We start from the raw sequence: 25425 nt of genomic DNA, 5'->3' as shown, positions 1-25425 counted from the left end.
AGGTGGAAGATTCCTAGCCTTTGGCCTGCTCTTGTAGCCACAGTATTTACACAGCTGGTCCAGTTCAGTTTCTTGTCAATGTTAACCTCTCTAGAATGTTGTTAGAGGGGGATTTAGTGATAGTAATGCCATTGAATGTCATAGGGCAATGGGTCAATTCTCTCTTGTTGAAGATGGTCAATATCTGGAACTGTGTGGTATGAATGTTACTTATCAGTTGTCAACCCAAGCCTGGACAATAACAGGTCTTGCTGCATTTGGACATGGACCGCTTTAATATCAGAGGATCCATGAATGGTGCTGAACCCTGTGCAGTCATCAGCGAATATCCCACGTCTGACCTTATGAGGAAGGTCATTGATGAAGCAGTTGAAGATGATTGGGCCTTGGACACTAACCTGAGGACCTCTGGCAATGATGCTTGGAGTTGAGATGGTTTGCTTCCAACCACTGCAACCATCTTCCTTTGTGTCAGCTTTGACTGAAACTAGTGGAGGGTTTTCCCCGGATTCCCATTGACTCCAGTTCAGTAAGGGCTCCTTGATACCATATTCGGTCAAATGCTGCCTTAATGTCAAAGGCAGTCATTCTCACCGCACCTCTGGCATTCAGGTCTTTTGTCCATGTTTGAGCCAAGGAGTTCAGGAGCTGAGTGTTCCTGGCGGAATGCAAACTGAGCATCTGTGAGTAGGTTATTGCTGAGTAAGTGCTGCTTGATAGCACTGTTGCTGATCCCTTCCATCACTTTACTGATGATAGAGACTGAGGGCAGCACGGTGGCGCAGTGGTAGCACTGCAGTCTCACGGGACTGAGGTCCCAGGTTCGATCCCGGCTCTGGGTCACTGTCCATGTGGAGTTTGCACATTCTCCCCGTGTTTGCGTGGGTTTCACCCCCACAACCCGAGATGTGCAAGGTAGGTGAATTGAACATGCTAAATTGCCCCTTAATTCCTGGCTTGGATCACTGTGCAGAGTCTGCATGGGTTTCCTCCGTGTGCTCCGGTTTCCTCCCACAGCCCAAAGACATGCAGGTTAGATGGAAGCAGGAATAGGATGCGATCTTTTCTTCCTTTTTTTAATTTTCCCATTACTTAATCTAAATGGAGCTCATTGTGTGGGGTTGTATTTATTCCACTCAAACGTAATTGCTTATTTTTGAGTAAATGGTATTGAAGAGGGAGTTTTTAATCTGACATAAAACAGTTTTTAAATGGTACACCTCAATTGGTTCATTCTCTTTCTAGGAGCAAGATTGTCCACGATTTGAAAATCCAGTCCCAAAATTAATTCCGTTGAACGCGAATGCTACTATTGAGTTTCGTGGGGAGAAGTTAACTTTCTATCAGGTAACTAACTGCAAGAAGGAATGTTTTTGGCTACAAAATAAAAGCTGGACACTTCAATTTGTCTGTTTTTGTCTCTTGCAGAACAAGGCGTATAGACTGATAATTGCTGACAATTTAATGAATAAGAACCTGCATGTGGAAAAGAAGTCAGATAGGTTTTCGAGTGAAATGTTTAAGGTTAGTAATTCAACTGAACAGTTTTTCAGTTGTACTGTTGGATAATATTCTCGACTTTTAAAAGTGTCCAAGCTTGTCCTAGTGATATTATGAAGTCAGGAACTCCTTGTGGGAAATCATGCACCTAACCATTAATTGATTCCTGTCATTTATTTATTAGAACCATATTTAAAAAAAATTTTTAAATTTAGAGTATCCAATTCATTTTTTCCAATTAAGGGGCAATTTAGCGTGGCCAATCCACCTAGCCTGCACATCTTTGGGTTGTGGGGGCGAAACCCACGCAAACACGGGGAGAATGTGCAAACTCCACACGGACAGTGACCCAGAGCCGGGATCGAACCTGGGACCTCGGCGCCGTGAGGCTGCAGGGCTAACCCACTGCGCCACCGTGCTGCCCTTATTAGAACCATATTAAAGGCTTTTGCGGAATTCACTTTATCTGCTCACCACTTTTGAAGACCATACAATATTTAATTTGGTTTTCTTCGCTGATCGGAATATTGATATTTCTATTAATAGCACTCTTGAGTGAGAAAATGATACTTATTCGAAATTATGTTGTTGGCACTGAAGTATGTATTCTGGCTTCCAATTCATCAGCTCAATTTAAAAAAAAAACAAAAACGACTTTAGTTACGACATAAGGGGCACATGTCATGAGACAGAAGTGACGCTACTTAGTGACCTAAATTTCTTAAGATTTTGTAACGCATTTTTGAGAAATTGGTTATTGTCAGTTATGTGTTTTGGCCATGAAATTCTCATAACAGGGAGCCGATTTGCAGTTGTGATCCTGTGCACCTGATTTGTCTCCCCAAACACGTACACTGGGTGCCTAATTCCAAGTACCTATGTGGCTAGTGAAATTGGGCATAAGGTCCCTTGAATATTGCAACTCTGGGACCCTGCTGGTTACACTTGGTTAATGTATTCAGGTAAAAATTCCTTTGTTTACCATTTTCAAATAGCACCTAGATGAATTAATTCCCTGGAGTGGCATTGATTTGTGATGCTCAATGATCCTTTTCTTGAATGACTCATTAAATACCAGTATTACATAAATGATCCTTTCAGATAGCAGAGGGATAGATTATTAATCCTTGAAATGACTGTCTGGTTACATTAAAGAAACATTTGCTTTAGCTGTAGTGGTTTGGAAAGCTGCCCACACAGTGCAATTGAGTCACTTAATAAGTATTTAATTTTCTGTATTGATAGTGGAAATGCTGAATGTGAAATACATCCCTTGTTCTGAGTTTTTTTTATATTAAAGAGATTGCGCAAACTACAGTATTGGTAATTGTATTTATTTAGTAAGCCTGCAATTACTGAACTGATTTTATCTCTGCAATTATTTCCAAATATGTTGAAATGTTCCTTTTGCATCACTTCATGGCAACACAAATTTTTTTATTTTTTTTAAAACGTTTTTATTGAGTTTTCATATTTTATATCCAACAAATTACAAATTATTAGAAAAAAAAAAATGCAAAAATTAACATGTATATTTACAGGTAAGCATCTTCATAATAACAACTGTGGCCGCCCCCTTTAGCCGGCATACATATTTTACATTCCCCAATATGGCCGAGGCACATGTTTATAGACATTTATTTACAGTTTGGATTTGGGCCTTAGCTTAGCTAGCCATCAAACCCCCATAATGAACCCGTAGCCCCCCCCCCCCCCCCCCCCCCCCCCCCGGCTACCTTCCCCGATTCCCGTCCATTTTCCCCTGATTCTTGGCCACCCGACTATTCTTCCTCTTGTTCGTTGGCCACAAACAGGTCCCGGAACAATTGCATGAATGGTTCCCACGTTCTGTGGAAGCCGTCGTCTGACCCTCGGATGGCGAATTTGATTTTCTCCATTTGGAGAGATTCCGAAAGGTCGGGCAGCCAGTCTGCAGCTCTGGGCGGTGCTGCTGACCGCCAGCCAAACAGGATTCTACGGCGGGCGATCAGGGAGGCAAAGGCAAGGGCGTCCGCCCTCCTCCCCAGGAATAGATCTGGCTGGTCTGAAACCCCGAATACCGCTACTATCGGGCATGGCTCCACCCTCACCCCCACCACTTTGGACATAGCCTCGAAGAAGGCTGTCCAGTACTCCACAAGTCTGGGGCAAGACCAGAACATGTGGGCGTGGTTGGCCGGGCCTCTTTGGCACCGTTCACATCTGTCCTCCACCCCCGGGAAGAACCTACTCATACGGTTTCTTGTTAAGTGGGCTCTATGTACCACTTTTAGTTGCATCAGGCTGAGCCTTGCACACGTGGAGGTGGAGTTGACCCTATGCAGTGCTTCGCTCCAGAGTCCCGACCCTATCTCAATCCCCAGGTCATCCTCCCATTTCTTTCTTGTTGTGTCCAGTACGGTGTCGTCCCTTTCTACCAGTCGGTCATACATGTCGCTACAGTTCCCTTTCTTTAGGATGCTTGCGTCCAGTAGGTCTTCCAGTAGTGTCTGTCGTGGCGGTTGTGGGTACGTCCTTGTCTCCTTTCGTAGGAAGTTTTTGAGCTGGAGGTACCGTAGATCGTTCCCCCTGGCTAGCCGAAATTTCTCTGTCAGTTCGTCCAGTGTTGCGATCCTGCCGTCCGTGTATAGGTCCCTGACTGTCAGTGTCCCCCCGTCCTGCCTCCACCTTTTGAAGGTTGCGTCAGTCAGTGCTGGTGTGAACCTATGGTTGTTGCAGATGGGAGCCTTGTCCGACATTTTGGTCAGGCCAAATTGCTGCCGCAGTTGGTTCCGGGATTGGAGGGTGACTGTCACCACTGGGCTGCTGGAGTGTTTTTTGGGTGGGGATGGGAGTGCTGCCATGGCGAGGGCCCGGAGGGAGGTCCCCATGCAGTAGGCCTCCTCCGCACGCACCCACTCGGCTTCTGGCTCCTGGATCCATCCCCTTACTCGCTCGGCTGTTGCCGCCCAGTGGTAGAACTGTAGGTTCGGGAGGGCTAGCCTCCCCTGGATTTTGTTTTTTGTAGGACCTTCTTTGGGATCCTAGCATTTTTACCCCCCCTCCCCCATACGAACGCCATGATAAGTTTGTAAAGCGCTTTGAAAAAGGCCTTGGGGGTGTAGATCGGAATGGATCTAAACAGGAAGAGGAACCTGGGCAGTACGTTCATTTTGATCGTCTGGACTCTTCCTGCGAGGGAGAGGTGGGAGTGTGTTCCATCTTTGCAGGTCCTTTTTTACTTCCTCCGTCAGACTAGTGAGGTTCCATTTATGGATCCCTTTCCAGTCATGGGCTATTTGGATCCCCAGGTAGCGGAATTTGTGTTGGGCTTGTTTGAACGGCAGCCCCTTTAGTGCTGCTGCTGCCCCCCCCCCCCCCCCCCCCCCCCCCCCCCCGTACTGGGAAAATCTTGCTTTTGCTCATGTTGAGTTTGTAGCCCGAGAAGGTTCCGAACTCTTTCAGGAGCGCGATGATCCCGTCCATGCTGCTTTGTGGGTCCGAGATGTAGAGGAGCAGATCATCTGCATAGAGTGAGACTCTGTGCTCTCTGCCTCCCCTTCGGATCCCCCTCCAATTTTTTGCTGCCCTGAGCGCGATTGCTAGCGGTTCGATTGCTAGTGCGAACAGCAGCGGGGACAGTGGGCATCCTTGTCTGGTGCCCCTGTGCAGCTGGAAGTATTGGGAGTTGGTATTGTTGGTCCGTACACTCGCCATGGGAGCGTTGTATAGGAGCTTTACCCAAGCGGTGAACCCTGTTCCAAGCCCGAACCGCTCCATTACCTCTATGAGGTATTTCCATTCGACTCTGTCGAAGGCCTTTTCTGCGTCCAGGGAGACGATCACCTCTTGTGTTCTCTCCCCGGAGGGGGTCATTATCACATTCAGCAGGCGCCTGATGTTCGAGGTAAGCTGTCTACCTTTGACGAAGCCCGTCTGGTCCTCTGTGACCACCTCAGGTACACAGTCTTCTAGCCCTTTGGCTAGGATTTTGGCGTCTGCGTTCAGCAGAGATATGGGTCTGTGTGACCCACATTCCGTTGGGTCTTTGGCTTTCTTAGGTATCAGCGAGATTGAGGCCTGTGCTAATGTGGGTGGCAGTGTGCCCCTAGCTAGCGATTCTGTGAACATCTCCCGCAGGTGCGGGGCCAGCGCTGTCGCAAATTTTTTTGCAGAAGTCCGCCCGGAATCCGTCCAGTCCCGGCACCTTCCCCGTCTGCATGGAGCTAATGCTGTCCATGATCTCTCCCAGTGCTAGTGGTGCTTCCAGGTCCCGTTTTCTGCCCTCTCCCCCGACTGGTATGTCCAGTCCATCAAGGAACCGGTTCATCCCAGCCTTCCCCGTTGGGGGCTCTGAGGTGTACAGCTCTTGGTAGAAGGCCTTGAAGGTTTTGTTAATCCTCTCTGGTTCTGTTTCCAACGTGCCTCCGGTACCCCTGATTTGCGCAATTTCTCTGGTGGCTGCCTGCTTTCTCAGCTGGTGTGCCAACAGGCGGCTGGCTTTGTCTCCGTGTTCGTACAGGGTACCGCGCGCCTGGCGGAGTTGGTGCACTGCTTTCCTGGTGGAGAGAAGGTCAAAGTTCCTTTGTAGTTCTTTCCTCTCCGCCAGGAGCTCTACGGTCGGGGCCTCGGAGTATTTACGGTCTACCTCCAGTATGGAGTCGACCAGCTTCTGCCTAGCCACCCTTTCCTCCTCATCTCTTCGCGCTTTGAAGGCAATGATTTCCCCTCTTAGTACAGCCTTAAGCGCTTCCCAGAACGTGAAGGGTGAGACCTCACCGTTTTGGTTGTTCTCCATGTACTCTGCTATGGCCCACGCTATCCTTTCGCTGAAGGCCTTGTCAGCTAGTAAGGCACCGTCCAACCTCCATGTGGGGCGCTGGGCCCTTCCCGTCTCTAGCCGCACATCCATGTAATGTGGAGCGTGGTCTGATATCACAATTGTGGAGTATTCCACTTTGTCTATCCCTGGAAGCACCGTTTTCCCAACCACAGAGAAGTAAATTCTGGTGTACACGTTGTGTACTGGGGAGAAGAAGGAGAATTCTTTCTTCCCCGGGTGGGTGAACCTCCAGGGGTCCACTGCCCCCATCTGCTCCATAAAGTGACTGAGTTCCCTTGCCATGCTTGAGGTTTTCCCCGTTTTGGGGTTTGATCTGTCCGTCTTTGGATCCTGTACACAGTTGAAGTCGTGCTCTCTCAGGTGCGTCTCTTGGAGGAAGACTATGTCGGCCCTCATGTTTCTGAGGTGGGTGAGGACTCTAGATCTCTTCACTGGGCCGTTAAGTCCCCTTACGTTCCAGGTGATTATCCTGGTGGGGGGGCTTCTGCCCCCTCGTTCCTGTGGGATTAACCATATTTATGTGGTGGACGCGCCCCTGCCCTCCGGGGTTTCCCTTTGTTAGGGGGCCGACCAGGATGGCCGCTATCACTGCTCTCCCCATGCGGTCGGGTCTCTGCGCTCCGGGGTTTCCCCTTGTCCCGGGGGCACCCACCATGGCCGTCCACTGTGTGTCCACCACGTGGGTAGTCCCCTGCACTCTGGGGGGCCCCCTTCGCCCACAGACCGTACTGGGTGGGTGCTTGCAGCGGTTCCTTGTTTCGAGCCCTTGGTTGTGGCACTTTGTAGCCCTGTTCCTTTTCTGGCCTCTTTTGTCCCTTCGTCCCTGCATTTCCCCTCCCCAGTCTCTCGCTCCCTGTGTGCCCCCCACCCGGTCTCTCCCTTTTCCCTCCTCCCCCGTATACCCCTCCTTTGCCCCTCTATCCCCTATTCCTGTCACCGTTTGCTCTCCCAACTTTGACGGGTGTCCCCCCCACTCCCCTGCCTGATGCCTTCCCCCCTGTTGGGGGTGCGCTGCGGCCCTGCTTTGTTGCGTGCCCCCGGCGCTAGCTTTCCCGCTAGTACGGTGGCTCCCCTCTCGGGTGTTGTTGTCTCGCTTCTCCCCTGCCTGGCCTCTATGGTTTTCTGCCTGCTCTTCCCCCATCCTACCCTGCACCCCTCTCGCCTGCTCTCCCTTCTCCAATACTCTCGTTCCCTCGTGCTGGGGCCTGGCCTCCCACCTGGAGCGGTCCCTTGGGCAGTGGTTTGTTTTTTGCTCTGGGTGTTCCTGCCGGTGGGGGGGGGGGGCTGGCATTGCCTCGCCCTGCCCCCCCCCCCCCCTCCCCCCGTCAACGTGTTGTTGCTCCTTGCCAGGGGCCCCTCGTCCCTACCTCCGCTGGTTGTTTTCCAGCCCGTGCTCCTTGACGAACCTATTCGCCTCAGCGGGGGCTGTAAAGAAGTATTCCTGTTTTGGTATGTGACCCAGAGTTTCGCTGGGTACAGCATACCAAAACTCACTCTGCTCCTGGGGAGAGCTGCTTTCGCTCTGTTGAACTCAGCCCGTCTCTTAGTTATGTCTGCTCCAAGATCCTCATAGATTCGGATGGCGTGCCCTTCCCATTTGCAGGCTCTATTTTCCTTGGCCCAGCACAGGATTGTCTCCCTATCCCGGTACCGGTGCAGTTTAGCTATGACTGCTCTCGGTTGTTCCCCTGCCCTGGGCTTCGGGCGCAGCGACCGATGTGCTCTGTCCATTTCCGGTGGGATGGGGAAAGTGTTCCTCCCCACTAAGTTGCCCAGCATCGCAGCCACGTATGCTGTGGGGTTTCTACCCTCGATCCCTTCTGGCAGGCCCACTATCCTTACATTTTGCCTTCTCGAGCGGTTTTCCTGGTCATCTACCCTGTCCTTCAGGCTCCCCTGTGTTGCGCCCAGTCTCGCCACTTCCCTCTCCAGGGCCGTGACCCGGTCGCTCACGTTGGTTGCTGCTTTCTCCAGCTCCTTAATGGTCACCTCCTGGGCTTCCAGTTTCTCCCCTTGGCCATCCACTTTCTCCTCCAATCTGGTCAGAGCCTGCTGCACCCCTGACATGGCCCTGGCCACTGCTGCCTGTACTGCGGCCTCTGCGTCTGCTTTCACCTCTGCCTTGATTGCCTGCAGCTGCTCCCTCAGAATCTCGGTAAAGGCTGCCTTCCAATTCCAGCCCCCCTCTAGCCCCAGGGGAGAGGGCACCTGTCTGTCCAGCTCTTTTTGATGCGGCGATACATCCGTTCCGCTGCTTCGTGCGCTAATTCGCTCGCCTGAGCTGGCTTGCCCTTTGTCCCGTCTGCTTCTAGTGCCCCCTCTCCCTTGGCTCCCTTCTGGCATTTTTTTATCCCCCTTCACTTTCATCTTTTCTTCTCCCCTTGTTTTTCTTTCCCCCCCTTTTCCGCACCCTATTTTTAGTTTATTTTTTTAAATTATTTTTTTTTGTCTCTTCCTCCCCCCCCTTCCCTTCTTTCCTTTACCACTTTATTTTATTTATTTATTTATTAATTATTTGCCCCCCCCACCTCTTTTATGCAACTCCTCTCAGGTGGACTTACTTTGGATGGGAGAGAGTGTAAAAAGAGAGAAAATAGTATATATACCCCTCCCCCCTCTCTCTTTAACAGTTTTCTTTTGTTTTTTTTTATAAAAGTCCTTTTTTTTTCTTCCTTTCCCCACTCACCCAGGAGAGAGCGAGAGGCTTTTGTCCAGTCTCTTTGGCCTTGCCTCGTGGTGGTCGCTGCCGGTTGGGGGGGGGGGGGGGGGGGTCGGGTCGGTCCCCGCTGCTCGGTCCCCGCTGCTCCATTTGGGCTCCTGCACTTCGCACCCCGCGTCCTCCCGGTAGGAGTGGTTAGGTCGCTGGTCGCTGCCGCCGGCTGTGCCCCGCTTCGGTCCTGGCCGCTACCGCTCCTGGCCTGCGTTTTTGGGGGGGGAGGAGGTGGACCTGCCGCCGCCGCCAAACCGCTCCTGCTGCCGCCACAAAGGATCCTCATGGCAACACAAAATTGACACTACATTGTGAGGTGTCTTCAGATCTCCTGAAGGAGGCTGGTTCACAGTGCTTCAGTTTATGACTGCACATACTCCAACATCAGGCAACATTTGAGATTCTGATTGTTTTATAAGCTTTCATGAATGTTTCCAAAGGTTTGGAGACTTCCACAATCTCAATATCATTAAAATAAACTGAGGGGGTGTGGAGCTCTGCAAGTCTGGTTATATCAAAAGACACTTTGATGTCCCTGGCCTCTTAGGCAATCCATTGGGAGTGCTTCCACTGTGGTTCGATGGGTTCTGAGATGGCTGATCAGCCCAATACAAATGAGTTCACTGTACTGCATATGTGTGTTGGTTTCCCTTCCTATTCTCCCATCCACCTTTCAATTTGGTACTGAAAACATAAGGTGACTTAAAACGACCTACATTTGCCACTGAATGTATTTCACTGATCACGATAACAATTAAACAAACTGAATCCAAGAATATACTGATCAGTTCACAGAACACTTCTTCATCATGGAACCCAGAAGTGCTGAGAGAACTGGAATTACCGAACCTTAGCTGATGTTCTGGGAGTGCAGTTAATCAGTTTGATGAAATGCAACATGCTTTTAATTGGATGCAATTGACCTTTTGCATAAAAATGTATTTTCAGCTTTCCAAGACTCAAAATGAAACCCGTATCATTCATTTTGCTGTTCAAGCAGATGGGAAAACAATAGACAGCTGGCTAGATGGTAAGTGATTTTTTTTTGTGTGTGTAAAAGATCAGAAATAGTGTTGGATTGGATGAATGGGGAAGGAATGCTGAAGTAGGAACTGCAGGGCAATTTGAAAGTAATTTATTCAGATGTATTAGCACTAATGTTCAATGTGCTTCTCAAAATTACTCCTGACAATTTTATTCTCGCCCTCTTCTGAAAAAATTGACTGTCTGCTAAAGTTTGGTCCATGTCCATAAAACACCATTAGTGGCTATTCAACTGTAGGCATCACAGTTGAGCCCAACCCCGTTCGGTTTTGTTGTAGAAGAACTTAAAATTTCTCGTAGGAATCAGTTGACACCACAGTCTGAATGCTGGTTGATTCTTTTCATTCCCAACTCACAATCACTGAAATTAAATTTAACACCATTAGTGCAGACTTGGTTTAAGATTGTTCCCCTAGAATACCCTGGTGATTTAATCCGGGGGAGTCCAAAGATTCAATGGTTCGAAGAATGAAAAAACTTTTCGAAAAGTTGCAATTTATAGATCTCTTCTCAGTATTATTCTTTTAAACATTTTTAAAAAAATTTAGAGTATCCAATCCATTTTTTTCCAATTAAGGGGCAATTTAGCATGGCCAATCCACCTAGCCTGCACATCTTTGGGTTGTCAGGGTGAAACCCACGCAAACACAGGGGGGGGGGGGGGGGGCAGGGGGGGGAATGTGCAAACTCCACACAGACAGTGACCCAGAGCCGGGATCGAACCTGGGACCTCGGCGGCGTGAGGCAGCAAGGCTAACCCACTGCGCCACCGTGCTGCCTTCTTCTCAGTATTTTAATAAATCTGCTCACTAAATGTTATATGTAGGCAGGACCATTATAGGTGAGTAACTGCCTCACTCCACAAACCCCTCTTAACACTCCTGTGGTTACTCATGGACAGCCGTGATTCAAGATGGTGTCTCACTGCTGCTTTCCCAATGGGCAATTAGGGATGGAGAAACAAATGCTGGCCTTGCCAGTGCTGCTCATTTAAAATAATCACGATACATGGCAATTATATGGTAATTATAAGGTACAATTTTTTTAGGATGCCTCCAGTAACTCTGTAGACATATTAATGGTTAATGTACAAGAGCTTGAAAATTCTCTGCTGAAATAGCGAAGAGGAAATTTTGGGGGAATTAAAAACTTGGTACTTTGTGCTTTAGTCAGCTTCAGATCCCTCATCAGGCTTAGTAGGTAACTATTAAAAGTAACTGGTGTCCAGCATCCCAGTGTTACAATAGCTTGGAACAAACATTTCTGTTGTCATGTAGAATGTAGGTGTGGTTACAATTTATTTTATATGATTAATGTGAATTTACTATGTTCAGTTCAGTGTCTTGCCTCCAGATATTTTGGACTGCAGGAAGAGGAAACACATAACCTTAATGTCTTGAGTTAGGGGGCAGCACGGTGGCGCAGTGGGTTAGCCCTGCTGCCTCCCGGCGCTGAGGTCCCAGGTTCGATCCCGGCTCTGGGTCACAGTCTGTTTGCAATTTGCACATTCTCCCAGTGTTTGCGTGGGTTTCACCCCCACAACCCAAAAATGTGCAGGGTAGGTGAATTGGACACACTAAATTTCCCCTTAATTGGGGAAAACAAATGAATTGGGTACTCTTAAATTTATATTTAAAGAAAATGTTTTGAGTTAGAACGGGAGAATTTGGCTTGTGTTTCTGCCCTGTGATCGCTATCCATGCCTGAAAAGGTACATGCGTTGACATTAAATGGAATTGCTTGAGATAAATATCTTCGCCTAGATAGCCTTTCAACATTTATTCTGTTTTCTCACTTATTCTGCTCACGCATGAAGAATAGCTGAATAGTTACGGTTTTATCGGGGAAGGGACTTTAAAGAAATGTGTTCGTAATTCTGGATTCACTGATTCTCCATGCCATAAATTACCCCTTTTACCTTAAATGTCTGTACTAATTAAGGGTGGCACAGTAGCACAGTGGTGAGCACTATTGCTTCACAGCGCCAGGATCCTGGGTTCGATTCCAGCTTGGGTCACTGTCTGTGCGGAGTCTGCACTTTTTCCCCGTGTCTGCGTGGGTTTCCTCCGGATGCTCCAGCTTCCTCCCACAATTCCCAAAAGACGTGCTGTTAGGTGAATTGGATAGTCTGAAATCTCCCTCTGTGTACCCGAACGGGCGCCAGAGTGTGGTGACTAGGGGCTTTTCACAGTAACTTCATTACCGTGTTAATATAAGCCTATTTGTGACAATAATCTATTAAAAGAATTATTTTTCTAGAATAGCTTACATATCTAGGTACTAAAATACAGAAATGCACATTTTTTTTAAATTTCAAGTGACTCTTTACGATTGTGGATACAGCAACAAAGACTGCAGTCTGTGTCTTACTGCTGAAGTAAAATATAACTGTGTTTGGTGTAAACGTACCCAAGAATGTGTTTTTAAAGAACTTTCTGATGATGCCATTCTGACGACCGATCAGTGTCCAACTCCAACTATTGCACAGGTGAGTAAAGACCTTTAAGGATTATTTTCCCTTCTGTAAAAAATGCCTTAAGAAATTGATGGTCACTTCAGGCTATTGTGAAAAATGGATCCTAACCCAGCTATACATTTGGAGTAAAGTAATCTGGCCTATTTAATAGGTATACCAATTCATAGCCACATAGGGAAAAAAAAACTTTATTAACAGTCTGTGAGTAGGTTTTGATAATAAATATCTGGTCATTTTTATTTTAAATTGTCTGAATGTATGTGTTAAACTGCATCAGTTTTTAACGGAAAAGCAAAATTACACACACAAAACAAACCCATTAATTTGTCTCGTTATTCAGCTGAATCCCATAAACGGACCCCTTGAGGGAGGAATTCTTCTGACCATCAAAGGCTCAAACCTTGGAACATCACCTGATGAAATCAGCGAGATCAAAGTTGGAGATGCTGTTTGCACTCAAGTCAAAGCACAGTATTCCACCTCTGTGAGGTATGCCGTAGTCATTATGCACTGTGAGTAATAACTGAATAAGATACTATTTACCAGCAAGAGTCAAGTTACAAAAGTCAAAGTACTGCATGCGGATTCTGGATATCTGAAATAAAACAGAAATAGTATGAAATACTCAGCAGGTCTGGCAGCATCTATGGAGGGAGAAACAAGATTCATGTTTCTGAGAGAAGATCATCAACCTAAAAAGTTAACTTTCTCTCCCTCCTGGTGCTGCCGCAGGATCTGCTGAGCACTCCCAGCATTTTCTACTTTTATTTTGGGTTAACACTGATTTAATTACAATAGGGGCAATGCTTTTCTGATCCTATTAAATTATTGAGTAATTCTGGTCAGGCTACTACAAGGTCACCAGTCAGATCAGTATAGTGTCGACCCACAGCTGAATATGTATAGCTGTTCTATAGTTGAATAAAAAAGTGTTGGATCTTCTCCAGTGTTAGACGTGTTTCTAACTTCCCTGCATCGAGTGCAGTCCACATCGAACCAACCTGCCTAACACATCAGGAGTGAGACCCACGTGGACACTGGGAGAATGTGCAAACTCCACACAGACAGTGACCCGGGATCAGACCCTCGTCCTTGGCGCTGTGTGGCAGCAGTGCCAACCACTGCGCCGCCACCCCTTCACATTCTTCTAAACTCCCGCGAGTATAAGCCCAGAGTTCATGGGGATTTAAAGGTGGCTGGAAGATATGCTTAGCTTGCAACAAGGGGCAAGGAATCTACCCCTCACAGTGAAAGCCATTTCTGGGATTCAAAGTTATCTGGCTTGGTAATTAAGAAGGAAGCAACTGATTGGAAGCTAAGAGCAACTGTGAGCTGTTGGCATAACATTTGTTACTGTGTTGAGAGGACTATGATAGAATGAGTATAAAAAGGAAATGTTGATGGGGGCAGCACGGTGGCTCAGTGATTCGCCTTGCTGCCTCACGGCGCCGAGGTCCTAGGTTCGATCCCGGCTCTCAGTCACTGTCCGTGTGGAGTTTACACATTCTCCCTGTGTTTGCGTGGGTTTCGCCCCCACAACCCAAAAATGTACAAGCTAGGTGGATTGGCCACCCTAAATTGCCCCTTAATTGGAAAAAATGAATTGGATACTCTAAAAAATTTTAAAAAAAGGAAATGTTGATTTCAGTGGTTTAAAGAATAAGTTGCCTAAAAAAAGGAAATAGTGTTTAGACAATAACGTTTTAGTCAATTGGAAGTCTTAAAACGTGTAATCTTGATGTATCATATTTTCAGTTATTAACTGGAAGTTAGAATTTCTCTTTAAATGCTATTGGTCTCTATGGAGATCACAACTGCTAAGGGTATATTGGCCAGTTTGGCCAATGTTTTTTGTTATCTGTGATTCCTATGGAGTTGTAAAGTTTGAGCAGGTGGGTTAGTTCGTGTGTGCCCTGCCTGGACTATTGGGAATGTGAAAATGGTACTGGTTTGCTAACCAACAGTGGTAGGAGGCAAAGAATGGAGCCAGATTGAGGAGAATTTCTCTTTAGTAAGGTTCAGTAAGTGCAATTTGTATGAGTTGGTCTATTAGGCTATTTTCCCACAGTACTTCATTTACATTGGCATTGTGACAGATCTGACTGCTATCACTGCAGTTTGGTATACCTTGGGACTACATTTACAAGGACAGCCCAAAGCTTATGCTGATCCAAGGGAACCACGATGAGCGGGATTACACGGCAATACCTTGAGTCTTGCTCTGATTATGTATGGTCCATAATCTTCAGGCAGCTCACGGATGTTTTTTGATCTTCCAGCATTAACAGAATATGGGCACGATTGTTTACTCCCACCTAAACCAGGATACAATGTCAACGTGATTACTGTTGATTTCAATCTGAATGTTTACTAACTTGTACCATGTAATCCGAGGTTACCCTGTTGTGCTCTCATTTTCATGAGATCTGTTAATGGTTTTAAGATTTTAAAACTTTTTTTTTGCAGGGTTGTTTGCGAATTAAGTAAAGTTTTGGAAGCCCAGAGTAATCCTGTTCACATAAAGATAAAAAATAACAAAGGTGGTACTTCCAAAAGCAAATTCACGTATATTGTGAGTATCATTTTCTGCACAATTTCACCTGATTTCAAGTTCTATCATTTAAGTTTGGGAACTATGAACTTAACCTAAACAAAAATCAGCATTTGTGTCTAATATCTCAATATAGCAAACTTTATCTTACATTTTCGGAAGAAAGAATGACATTCATTACGCATGTGCAGAACTGATCTTTTCTCTTCAAAATTAATCAGGAACCACATCCTACTAATTTTACTCCACAACGGGGGATATATGCTGGAGGAACAAGTCTAACAATCATTGGAACAAACTTGAATATTGGAAAGCAAGAAGATGTGAAAGTGATGTTGGATCAGATACCGTGCACCCTGTAAGCAGAACAAGTTATTTTCATGGAAATAAGATGTAAAATAAGATATTACAACATACCGCCTGAATTGTCACAAAGTAATAGGGGTCACACATTTAGTCTTTTAAAAGTTTTTTCCAATTAAGGGGCAATTTAGCATGGCGTATCCACCTACCCACTACACACCTTTGGGCTGTGGGAATGAGACCTACGCAGATACTGCGAGAATGTGCAAACTCCACACAGACAGTGACCCGTGGCTGGGATCGAGCCTGGGTCCTTGGCGCAGTGAGGCAACAGTGATAACCACTGTGCCGCCATGCCACCCAGGGGTCACAAGCTGTATTCATTTGACACAGCAGGGACTGTAAGTATAATATTGCCCAATTTGCCCAGATCTCTCCCCCACCCCACCCACATACTGGTCAACTATCATCCCATACCAATGCTCTGGTTGAGATCAGCTCACTCTGCATTGATTGTTCATCGAACCTGTGACATTCCGACTCTTTCGAGGTAATTTGCAGCTGCAAGATCATCGGGAATTCTCCAGAACCTCCTATGTACTGGGGTTATTTCTGTCTTGTGTCTGAAGGCAAATCTTACTCTTAGTTCCCAGTTTAAAAACGAAAAACCAGATCAACAAGGAAAGTCATTGAGTATCCTAAAATGCTCTTGAGCAACTTTGGGCGATCATTTATAAAGAAACATTGATAAAAGGTTGGCAAAGGTCACACACCCATTCAACTGACTAGTGTTTAGAAAGAGGAAATAAGCAAGGGAATTGAAGAAACAATTTCTTTTAAAATAAAAATGTCATGTTCTTTTTTGTTACTTACCAGATTAAATATGTGTTCCATAATGTTGCGCATGAAAATAAAACATTGTATCGAATAATTAATTAATGGGATAAGACTGCAAAGGTGTCTGTTTTCTGGTGTTGGTCTTGGTTCAAAGGGGTGGCACCCTCACTTCAGAGTCAGACAGGGACTCCAGCTTCCAAGTCAAGGACTTGGGCGCATAGTCTAGATTGACACTTCGTTGTGCTGGAGGAGTTCTGCACATTTAAAGGTGTTAACTTTCAGAGGCAATGTTGAACCAAGATCATCTCTTCCCTCCTGGGTAGGAGTAAAATATCTTGTGACCAGTTCAAAAAGAGCAGGGAGTGCTTCTGGTGTCTTGACCAATACTTGCCCCTCATCCAAGGCTAAAACAGTTAAATTGAACACAAAGCTCATTGATGTATGTTGGAGCTGTCAGTGTGCAGATGGGTTGCTATGTTTTTGCCAACCTCAAAAATACACACATGGTTTTAGAGAGTGCATTTATTTTCTGGTTGCGAAAGGTTTAAATACTCCTAAATTTGTCGTATATGGGGCTGGATTCACAGAATCATAGAATTTACAGTGCAGAAGGAGGCCATTTGGCCCATTGAGTCTGCACCAGCCCTTGGAAAGAGCACCCTACCTAAGCCCACACCTCCACCCCATCCCCGTAACCCCACCTAAGCATTTTGGACACTAAGGGCAATTTAGCATGGCCAATCCACCTAACCTGCACATCTTTGAACTGTGGGAGGAAACTGGAACACCTGGAGGAAACCCACACAGATACGGGGAGAACGTGTAAACTCCGCACAGACAGTGGCCCCAAGCTTGGAATCGAACCTGGGACCCTGGAGCTGTGAGGCAATTGTGATAACCACTGTGCTACCGTGCTGTCCTCCGCACCCCGACGCCGAAATCACAGCTGGCACTTGGGTGGAGAATCCATTTCCCCACAGGGAATTGGGACTGGTGCCGGTTCCCAGATTCTGGGGGGGCCCCGGAAAGCGGCGTGCTTGGACAATACGCCGCGCAGCACCTACCCAGGACCATTGCTGGAGGCCCGCTCCGTCATTTTCCACCCCCGACCGGTCAAAGTCCCGACAGCGTGGACCACTCATGGTCTGGCCGGTCGCGAAACTAGCGTGGCGGCTATGGACTCGGTCTGTGGCCGACCTGGTCGGGTGCCGGGCCGATCGGAGGGCAGCAGGTACCTTGTATGCAGCCGGACAATGTTCGGCCGGGCGGTCAGGGCCGGGCATGCGTCTGATCGGCGGGTGTATTTTTAGTGTCCAGCTCCGTGGTCTGAGTCTGCCATGGAGCATGCGCGGTCTCCGACCCGGAAGTGCGGGGGCCCATATCTGCGGCAAAAGCTGCTAGAATTACGCCGGGTCCCTGCTAGCCCCCTTTACTATCATTACATTACTTTGTTAATATAAATTTATAATACTAAAAGTTAAAAATCATTCTATTTACGGAGAAATTAATAACATCAAAAGCTCAGCCAGCCGGCACGGTGGCACAGAGGTTATCACTGCTGCCTCACAGCAACACGGTCCCGGGTTCGATCCCAGCCCCGAGTAACTGTCCTGGAGTTTGCACATTCTCCCCGTGTCTGCATGGATCTTGCCCCCACAACCCAAAAGATGCAGGGTAGGTGAATTAGCCTCGCTAAATTGCCCCTCAATTGGGAAAAAGTGATTGGGTACTCTAAATGTATATAAAACAAAAACAGTCAATAGTTTAGCTAACAAGCCGAGTTCATAATTTTCTGTTGCATTCAGTAGTTCAATATACTCCATATTAGATAGATAGATAGAGAAATACAGCACAGAACAGGCCCTTCGGCCCACGATGTTGCGCCAAACTTTTGTCCTAGGTTAATCCTAGAATTTTGGACAATTTTTCATGGCCAATCCACCCAACCTGCACATCTTTGGACTGTGGGAGGAAACCGGACCACCCGGAGGAAACCCACGCAGTCACGGGGAGGTTGTGCAGACTCCACACAGACAGCGACCCAAGTCGAAATCGAACTTGGGACCCTGGAGCTGTGAAGCAATTGTGCTATCCACAATGCTACCGTGCTGCCCTTAAGAAGTTAACCTACACTCCATTATTCTACCCTAATCCATGTACCTATCCATTAGCCGCTTGAAGGTCCCTAACTTTTCCGACTCAACTACTTCCACAGGCAGTGCATTCCATGCCCCCACTACTCTCTGGGTAAAGAACCTACCTCTGACATCCATCCTATGTCTTCCACCATTTATCTTAAATTTATGTCCCCTTGTAATGGTGTGTTCCACCCGGGGAAAAAGTCTCTGACTGTCTACTCTATCTATTCCCCTGATCATCTTATAAACCTCTATCAAGTCGCCCCTCATCCTTCTCCGTTCTAATGAGAAAAGGCCTAGCACCCTCAACCTTTCCTCGTATCACCGACTCTCCATTCCAGGCAACATCCTTGTAAATCTCCTTTGCACCCTTCCAAAGCTTCCACATCCTTCCTAAAATGAGGTGACCAGAACTGCACACAGTACTCCAAATGTGGCCTGACCAAGGTTTTGTACAGCTGCATCATCACCTCACGGCTCTTAAATTCAATCCCTCTGCTAATGAACGCTAGCACACCATAGGCCTTCTTCACAGCTCTATCCACTTGAGTGGCAACTTTCAAAGATCTATGAACATAGACCCCAAGATCTCTCTGCTCCTCCACATTGCCAAGAACCCTACCATTAACCCTCTATTCCGCATTCATATTTGTCCTTCCAAAATGGACAACCTCACACTTGTCAGGGTTAAACTCCATCTGCCACTTCTCAGCCCAGCTCTGCATTCTATCTATGTCTCTTTGAAGCCGACAACAGCCCTCCTCACTATCCATAACTCCACCAATCTTCGTATCATCTGCCAAATCTACTGACCCACCCTTCAACTCCCTCATCCAAGTCGTTAATGAAAATCATAAACAGCAGAGGACCCAGAACTGATCCCTGCGGTACGCCACTGATAACTGGGTTCCAGGCTGAATATTTGCCATCCACCACCACTCTCTGTCTTCTATCGGTTAGCCAGTTTGTTATCCAACTGGCCAAATTTCCCACTATCCCATGCCTCCTTACTTTCTGCATAAGCCTACCATGGGGAACCTTATCAAATGCCTTGCCAAAATCCATGTACACTACATCCACTGCTTTACCTTCATCCACATGCTTGGTCACCTCCTCAAAGAAGTCAATGAGACTTGTAAGGCAAGACCTACCCCTCACAAATCCGTGCTGACTATCCCTAATCAAGCGATGCCTTTCCAGATGCTCAGAAATCCTATCCCTTTCCATTACTTTGCCTACCACCGAAGTAAGACTAACTGGCCTGTAATTCCCAGGGTTATCCCTATTCCTTTTTTTGAACAGGGGCACGTCATTCGCCACTCTTCAATCCTCTGGTACCACTCCTGTTGACAGCGAGGACGAAAAGATCATTGCCAACGGCTCTGCAATTTCATTTCTTGCTTCCCATAGAATCCTTGGATATATCCCGTCAGGCCCGGGGGACTTGTCTGTCCTCAAGTTTTTCAAAACGCGCAACACATCTTCCTTCCTGTCAAGTATCTCCTCGAGCTTATCAGTCTGCTTCATGCTGTCCTCTCCAACAATATGGCCCCTCTCGTTTGTAAATACTGAAGAAAAATACTTGTTCAAGATCTCTCCTATCTCTTCAGACTCAATACACAATCTCCCGCTACTGTCCTTAATCGGACCTACCCTCGCTCTAGTCATTCTCATATTTCTCACATGTGTGTAAAAGGCCTTGGGGTTTTCCTTGATCCTACCCGCCAAAGATTTTTCATGCCCTCTCTTAGCTTTCCTAATCCCTTTCTTCAGTTCCCTCCTGGCTATCTTGTATCCCTCCAGCGCCCTGTCTGAACCTTGTTTCTTCAGCCTTACACAAGTCTCCTTCTTCCTCTTAACAAGACATTCAACCTCCCTTGTCAACCATGGTTCCCTCACTCGACCATCTCTTCCCTGCCTGACAGGGACATACATATCAAAGACACGCAGTACCTGTTCCTTGAACAAGTTCCACATTTCACTTGTGTCCTTCCCTGACAGCCTATGTTCCCAACTTCTGCACTTCAATTCGTGTCTGACAGCATTGTATTTACCCTTCCCCCAATTATAAACCTTGCCCTGTTGCACGCACCTATCCCTCTCCATACCTAAAGTGAAAGTCACAGAATTGTGGTCACTACCTCCAAAATGCTCCCCCACTAACAAATCTATCACCTGCCCTGGTTCATTACCAAGTACTAAATCCAATATGGCCTCCCTCTGGTCGGACAATCTACATACTGTGTTAGAAAAGCTTCCTGGACACACTGCACAAACACTACCCCATCTAAACTATTTGATCTAAAGAGTTTCCACTCAATGTTTGGGAAGTTGAAGTCATCCATGACTACTACCCTGTGACTTCTGCACCTTTCCAAAATCTGTTTCCCAATCTGTTCCTCCACATCTCTGCTGCTATTGGGGGGCCTATAGAAAACTCCCAACAAGGTGACTGCTCCTTTCCTATTTCTGACTTCAACCCATATTACCTCAGTAGGCAGATCCCCCTCGAACTGCCTTTCTGCAGCTGTTATACTATCTCTAATTAACAATGCCACCCCCCCCCCCCCCCCCCACCTCTTTTACCATCTTCCCTAATCTTGTTGAAACATCTATAACCAGGGACCTCCAACAACCATTTCTGCCCCTCTTCTATCCAAGTTTCCGTGATGGCCACCACATCGTAGTCCCAAGTACTGATCCATGCCTTAAGTTCACCCACCTTATTCCTGATGCTTTTGCATTAAAGTATACGCACTTCAACCCATCTCCTTGCCTGCAAGTACTCTCCTTTGTCATTGTTACCTTCCCCACTGCATCACTACGTGCTTTGGCGTCCTGACTATCGTCTTCCTTAGTTGCTGGACTACAGATCCGGTTCCCATTCCCCTGCCAAATTAGTTTAAACCCTCCTGAAGAGTACTAGAAAACCTCCCCCCCAGGATATTGGTGCCCCTCTGGTTCAGATGCAACCCGTCCTGCTTGTACAGGTCCCACCTTCCCCACATATTGTCTAGTTTTATCAGATGTTTCTTGTTGCTTTTAACCTCCGCGTCCTGGCCTCTTCAGTATGGTCTTATCTTCCCACCTTTTACATTCAACTAAAAAATGTAAGAAGATATGAAAGCTGATGCTGCAGGCTGCTGTGCTATTAAGACCTGCCTGTTTGAAAATAGCAATTTTGGACCTAATTGTTAATTACCATAATTAGAAATTGCTTGCAAGTGCTAAACCGATAGCAGGTTTAGGGCGCAAGTGTGAATTAGAAACCATTCTCATGGATGTCCGGTGGTGGCCATGGAGGGATAGGTCGCACACTTGATAGCTCCCGCCTGTAACCAACTTTTGGACCTTTTTCCCCCAGTTTCTTTTGGGATTTTATGGGATAAATCAGCGAAGAGTGAGATGGTAAGGAGAAATCCCCCTCCGGTGTATAGAGAATTGGACCAGAAGTGGCCGTGTGCGAAGATAAAGTCCTATAAGGGAGACGCAAGCAGAGCTGGTAACACGGGACAGCATGGCGGAGAGCAAGGGCCGCTGGGAGACGGCAGAGTGGTCGACGGAGCAGCTGGAGGAGTTTTTCGAGGATTGCTCTGCCAAGCTGAAGAAGGACTTGCTGGACCCGAATTAAGGCTTCGATTGATCAAGTGGTTCAGAATCAGGAAACCCATGGGAGAGCGATCCAGGAGGTCGAACAAAAGTTGTCCGAGCACGAGGATTATATAACCATGCTGGAAAGCAAGGTGGGGATGATGAACGACCGCCAGAAAAGAATGCAGGAGAAGTTGGAGAATAGGTCCAGGAGGCAGAATCTCAGAATTGTTGGCCTCCCTGAAGGCAGTGAGGGATCGAATGCGAGGGCCTAAGTGACAGGCATGTTGGAGAAGTTCATGGGGGCTGGGGTGTTCCCTCGGCCTCTGGAATTGGACAGAGCGCACAGAGCTCTCGCGAGGAAGCCCAGGGCGAACGAGCCACCGAGGGCCATGGTTGTACGTTTTCACCGTTTCATGGACAAGGAACACGTTTTGCAGTGGGCCAAGAAAGAACGGAGAAGCAAGTGGGAGAACTGTGAGTTGCGCATTTATCAGGACCTGGGAGCGGATTTGGCGAAGAGGCGAGCTGGGTTCAATCAGGCAAAAACGACCCTCTTTCAGTAGAGGGTGAAGTTCGGGATGCTGTACCCAGCCGCCTGTTCGTCATGCATGAGGAACGGGACTTCTACTTTGAAACGGCAGACAAAGTATGGACCTTTATTAAAGAAATGAAGCTGGAGGCGAATTAAAAGACATTTAAGCCTTGGGTGAAGTGTTGGCTAGTGTGGACTTGAGAGATGAACAGACACTTCCAACACTGAGGAAGGTTCAACTCAATTTTATTAACTACTTCTAACTAACTAACACACGATGACTGTGGGTCTAAATGATGCTAACTTAAACTAGAGACCTAAGCCTTGTCCGAACCAGTTGATTCTCTCAGCACGTGTTGTAAGTCTGTGCTGGGCTGGATGAGTTCTTGTTACACTCAGAGGCAGCACCCAGAATGAGCGGGAACCGTGGTGCCCTCTGCCTTTATACTGTGTGTATTCTAACTGGTGATTGGCTGCGGTGTTTGTACATGTTGATTGGTCCCTGTGTGTGTCTGCACCATGATATACTGGTGTTTATTACGACATTGGGGAAGTACTGTGGCAGTGACTTGTGGTGCTAGATTGTATAAATTTAAGCGCTATGTGAAATAATGGGCTGTGTGGATGGTTAACAGTTGATCTGTCTTGCAGAGACCTTGTTAGAGGGGGGATGGGCTTTGAATGTAGTTCCCCTTTTTGGGTGACTTTTTCTAAAGTGACTGTTCACTGTTTTTTCTGTTGTATGTTTACTGGGGAATGTGATGCTTTTAAAATGTTTATTCACGTTGGGGGAGGGAGAGGAGAGTACAATAGGGAGACAGACTGTTTGTTGCCAGAGGTGGGAGCCATCGAGTCAGCATGGGTCAGCTGACTCTCGGAAGCATGGTGGGAGGTGAGCAGGTGTTAAGCTGGAGCTTGACTTGGGGGATTGGGTTTCTATTACTGTTGCTGGGGGGGGGGGGGGGGGGGGGGGGGGAGAGAAGAGAGAGAGAGAGAGAGGGAGAGCTGAGTGTGTTAGCGGATTGCCAGATATGGAGCTGGAGTTCCAGTTGGAGGAGTTCTAGAGGAGACTGGATGTCCTATACATACAGAATAAAAGGAGTCTGCCTCACTCTCCTGCACTGACAGGTGCTGCTCTGCCTGGTTTCATGTCCTCCTCCCATTCCTCCTGCAGACCATTGTCATCCAGCAAGATGTCCATAACTAAGCACTCATTTTAACCTGATGACTATAAATTTGCCAAAAATATAGAGTGGCACAGTACTCTTTTTTTTTAGGTGATGACCTCAAAAGAATTTCTGGAATTAAAATGGGTAGAGTGTTCATTACGTCTTGTCAGACTGTCCCAGAAAGTGCCCTAATGTGTTTTGAAATTCCTCCACACACCTCCAGCAGCAAGTGAATAGTGATAGCTGAGCGTGCCTTTAAGTAGGATTTGAAATCCTCAGCAACATCTTGCTTACTCTAATTCAGCTGCTTGCTCAGGAGATGTGATAGTTCAATTGATAGCCACCCAAAGGCCATGTAGCCACTTTAATAGGCATAATGATGCGCGCAATCAATAACTACTGAAACGAGGATGTAGTCCGAATTGAAGGCTTTAATCAACAAGATGTTTCCCCAGCAGCTCAAGTACAGAAAGAGGCTGGCTGCTGGGGAACACGGGTTCTTATACCCCGCCTCGCTGGGCGGAGCTACCTTACATTCCGACCAATGAAATGCAAACACTTGGGCCAATGAGCAGCGAGCCTTCTCCACCGATGGTAGTCACATTCCCAGGTACCGTAGTACCTCTAGTCATACTAGCACACGTTAGCAGGCAATTTAATTGCCCCTAAATAATCCTCCAGACTGCCATTCCAAGTATGTGCTTCATTTCCTTTACCAAGAACCGTCTTGCGCTAAATGAATGCTGCAGTTCAAGATCTTAAGTTGGGCAGTTTGGAGACTTTTCACACCTAAAATTGCCCCCATGATGTTTACACAAATCTTCTGTGTTAATATCAGTGATCTCGGTTCTCCATAAACGGGTTAATAGACCTCCAATACACTGAACTACCAGTGCTGTAAGGTTCTGTTCTTTGTTCATAGATCACCATCTTAGAATTGCAGTGTAGCTCTGCACTGAAAGCATTAATTATTTCAAGATATTGCAGTTTTAAGAATCTAGGGCAGGATTCTGTGATCCTGAGGCTAAGTGTTGACGCTGCCGGAAACGCCGTTGCCTCAGAATCAGCAATTCTGGCCCCTACAGGGGGCCAGCATGGCACTGGAGCGGTTCATGCTGCTCCAGGTGCTGATCCCGGTGCGACCTGGGCGCCGCGGGATCCACACATGTACAGTGGCACCGGTGCCAATCTGCGCATGTGCAGCGTCATCCCTCAACGCGCCGGCCCCGACACAACATGGCGCAGGACTACAGGGGCCGACGCGGAATAAAGGAGGACGCCACCCAGAGATGCAGGCCCGCTGATCGGTAGACCCCGATTGTGGACCAGCCCCCCCCCCAAACCACAGGCAGCCCCCCGACCCTTCCACGCCAAGTTCTCGCCGGCTGAGAGCAGGTATGAACGGCGCCGGCGGGACTCGCTGTTTTTACGACGGCCGCTCGGCCCATCTCAGGCTGAGAATCGGCGGGCCGGCCGCGTAGAGCCCAGCACCGCGCCGACGTCTGCGCAGCATGGCGTGATCCGCGCTGGTTGCGGGGATTCTCCCACCTGGTCCCGGGCTGAGGGAATCCAGCCCCATATTTCTTGAATGATTATAAGTTAATTACTACAAGATTAAATCACTCCACATTAACAGCAGACTTGCTGGTTAATCTTTTCCTCACAACTGGCTGTTTGCAACGTCCAGAGATCACGGAAAAGCTCTGAATGAATAATTCAAGGTTTTTTTGTTACATCCTATGGGCATTT

The 25425-nt window shown here is 47.3% G+C and overlaps 1 protein-coding gene across 7 annotated transcripts in view; it reads left to right on the top strand.

Moving 5' to 3' along the window:
• The window catches only part of LOC119973455 (plexin-B2-like), a 290890-nt gene that overhangs the window by 223897 nt on the left and 41568 nt on the right, over positions 1–25425 (top strand). For all 7 annotated transcript variants that reach the window (XM_038811623.1, XM_038811619.1, XM_038811625.1 and 4 more), the window contains 7 exons: positions 1246–1347; positions 1429–1524; positions 9981–10062; positions 12395–12564; positions 12893–13041; positions 15019–15124; positions 15325–15461. In XM_038811623.1, the coding sequence (XP_038667551.1) occupies positions 1246–1347; positions 1429–1524; positions 9981–10062; positions 12395–12564; positions 12893–13041; positions 15019–15124; positions 15325–15461 (842 nt within the window). The remainder of the gene's footprint in view (positions 1–1245; positions 1348–1428; positions 1525–9980; positions 10063–12394; positions 12565–12892; positions 13042–15018; positions 15125–15324; positions 15462–25425) is intronic.

The sequence above is a fragment of the Scyliorhinus canicula genome, chromosome 11 (genome assembly GCF_902713615.1).
Source record: "Scyliorhinus canicula chromosome 11, sScyCan1.1, whole genome shotgun sequence".
Lineage (NCBI taxonomy): Eukaryota > Metazoa > Chordata > Chondrichthyes > Carcharhiniformes > Scyliorhinidae > Scyliorhinus > Scyliorhinus canicula.
This window is presented reverse-complemented; position numbering and strand designations above follow the sequence as displayed.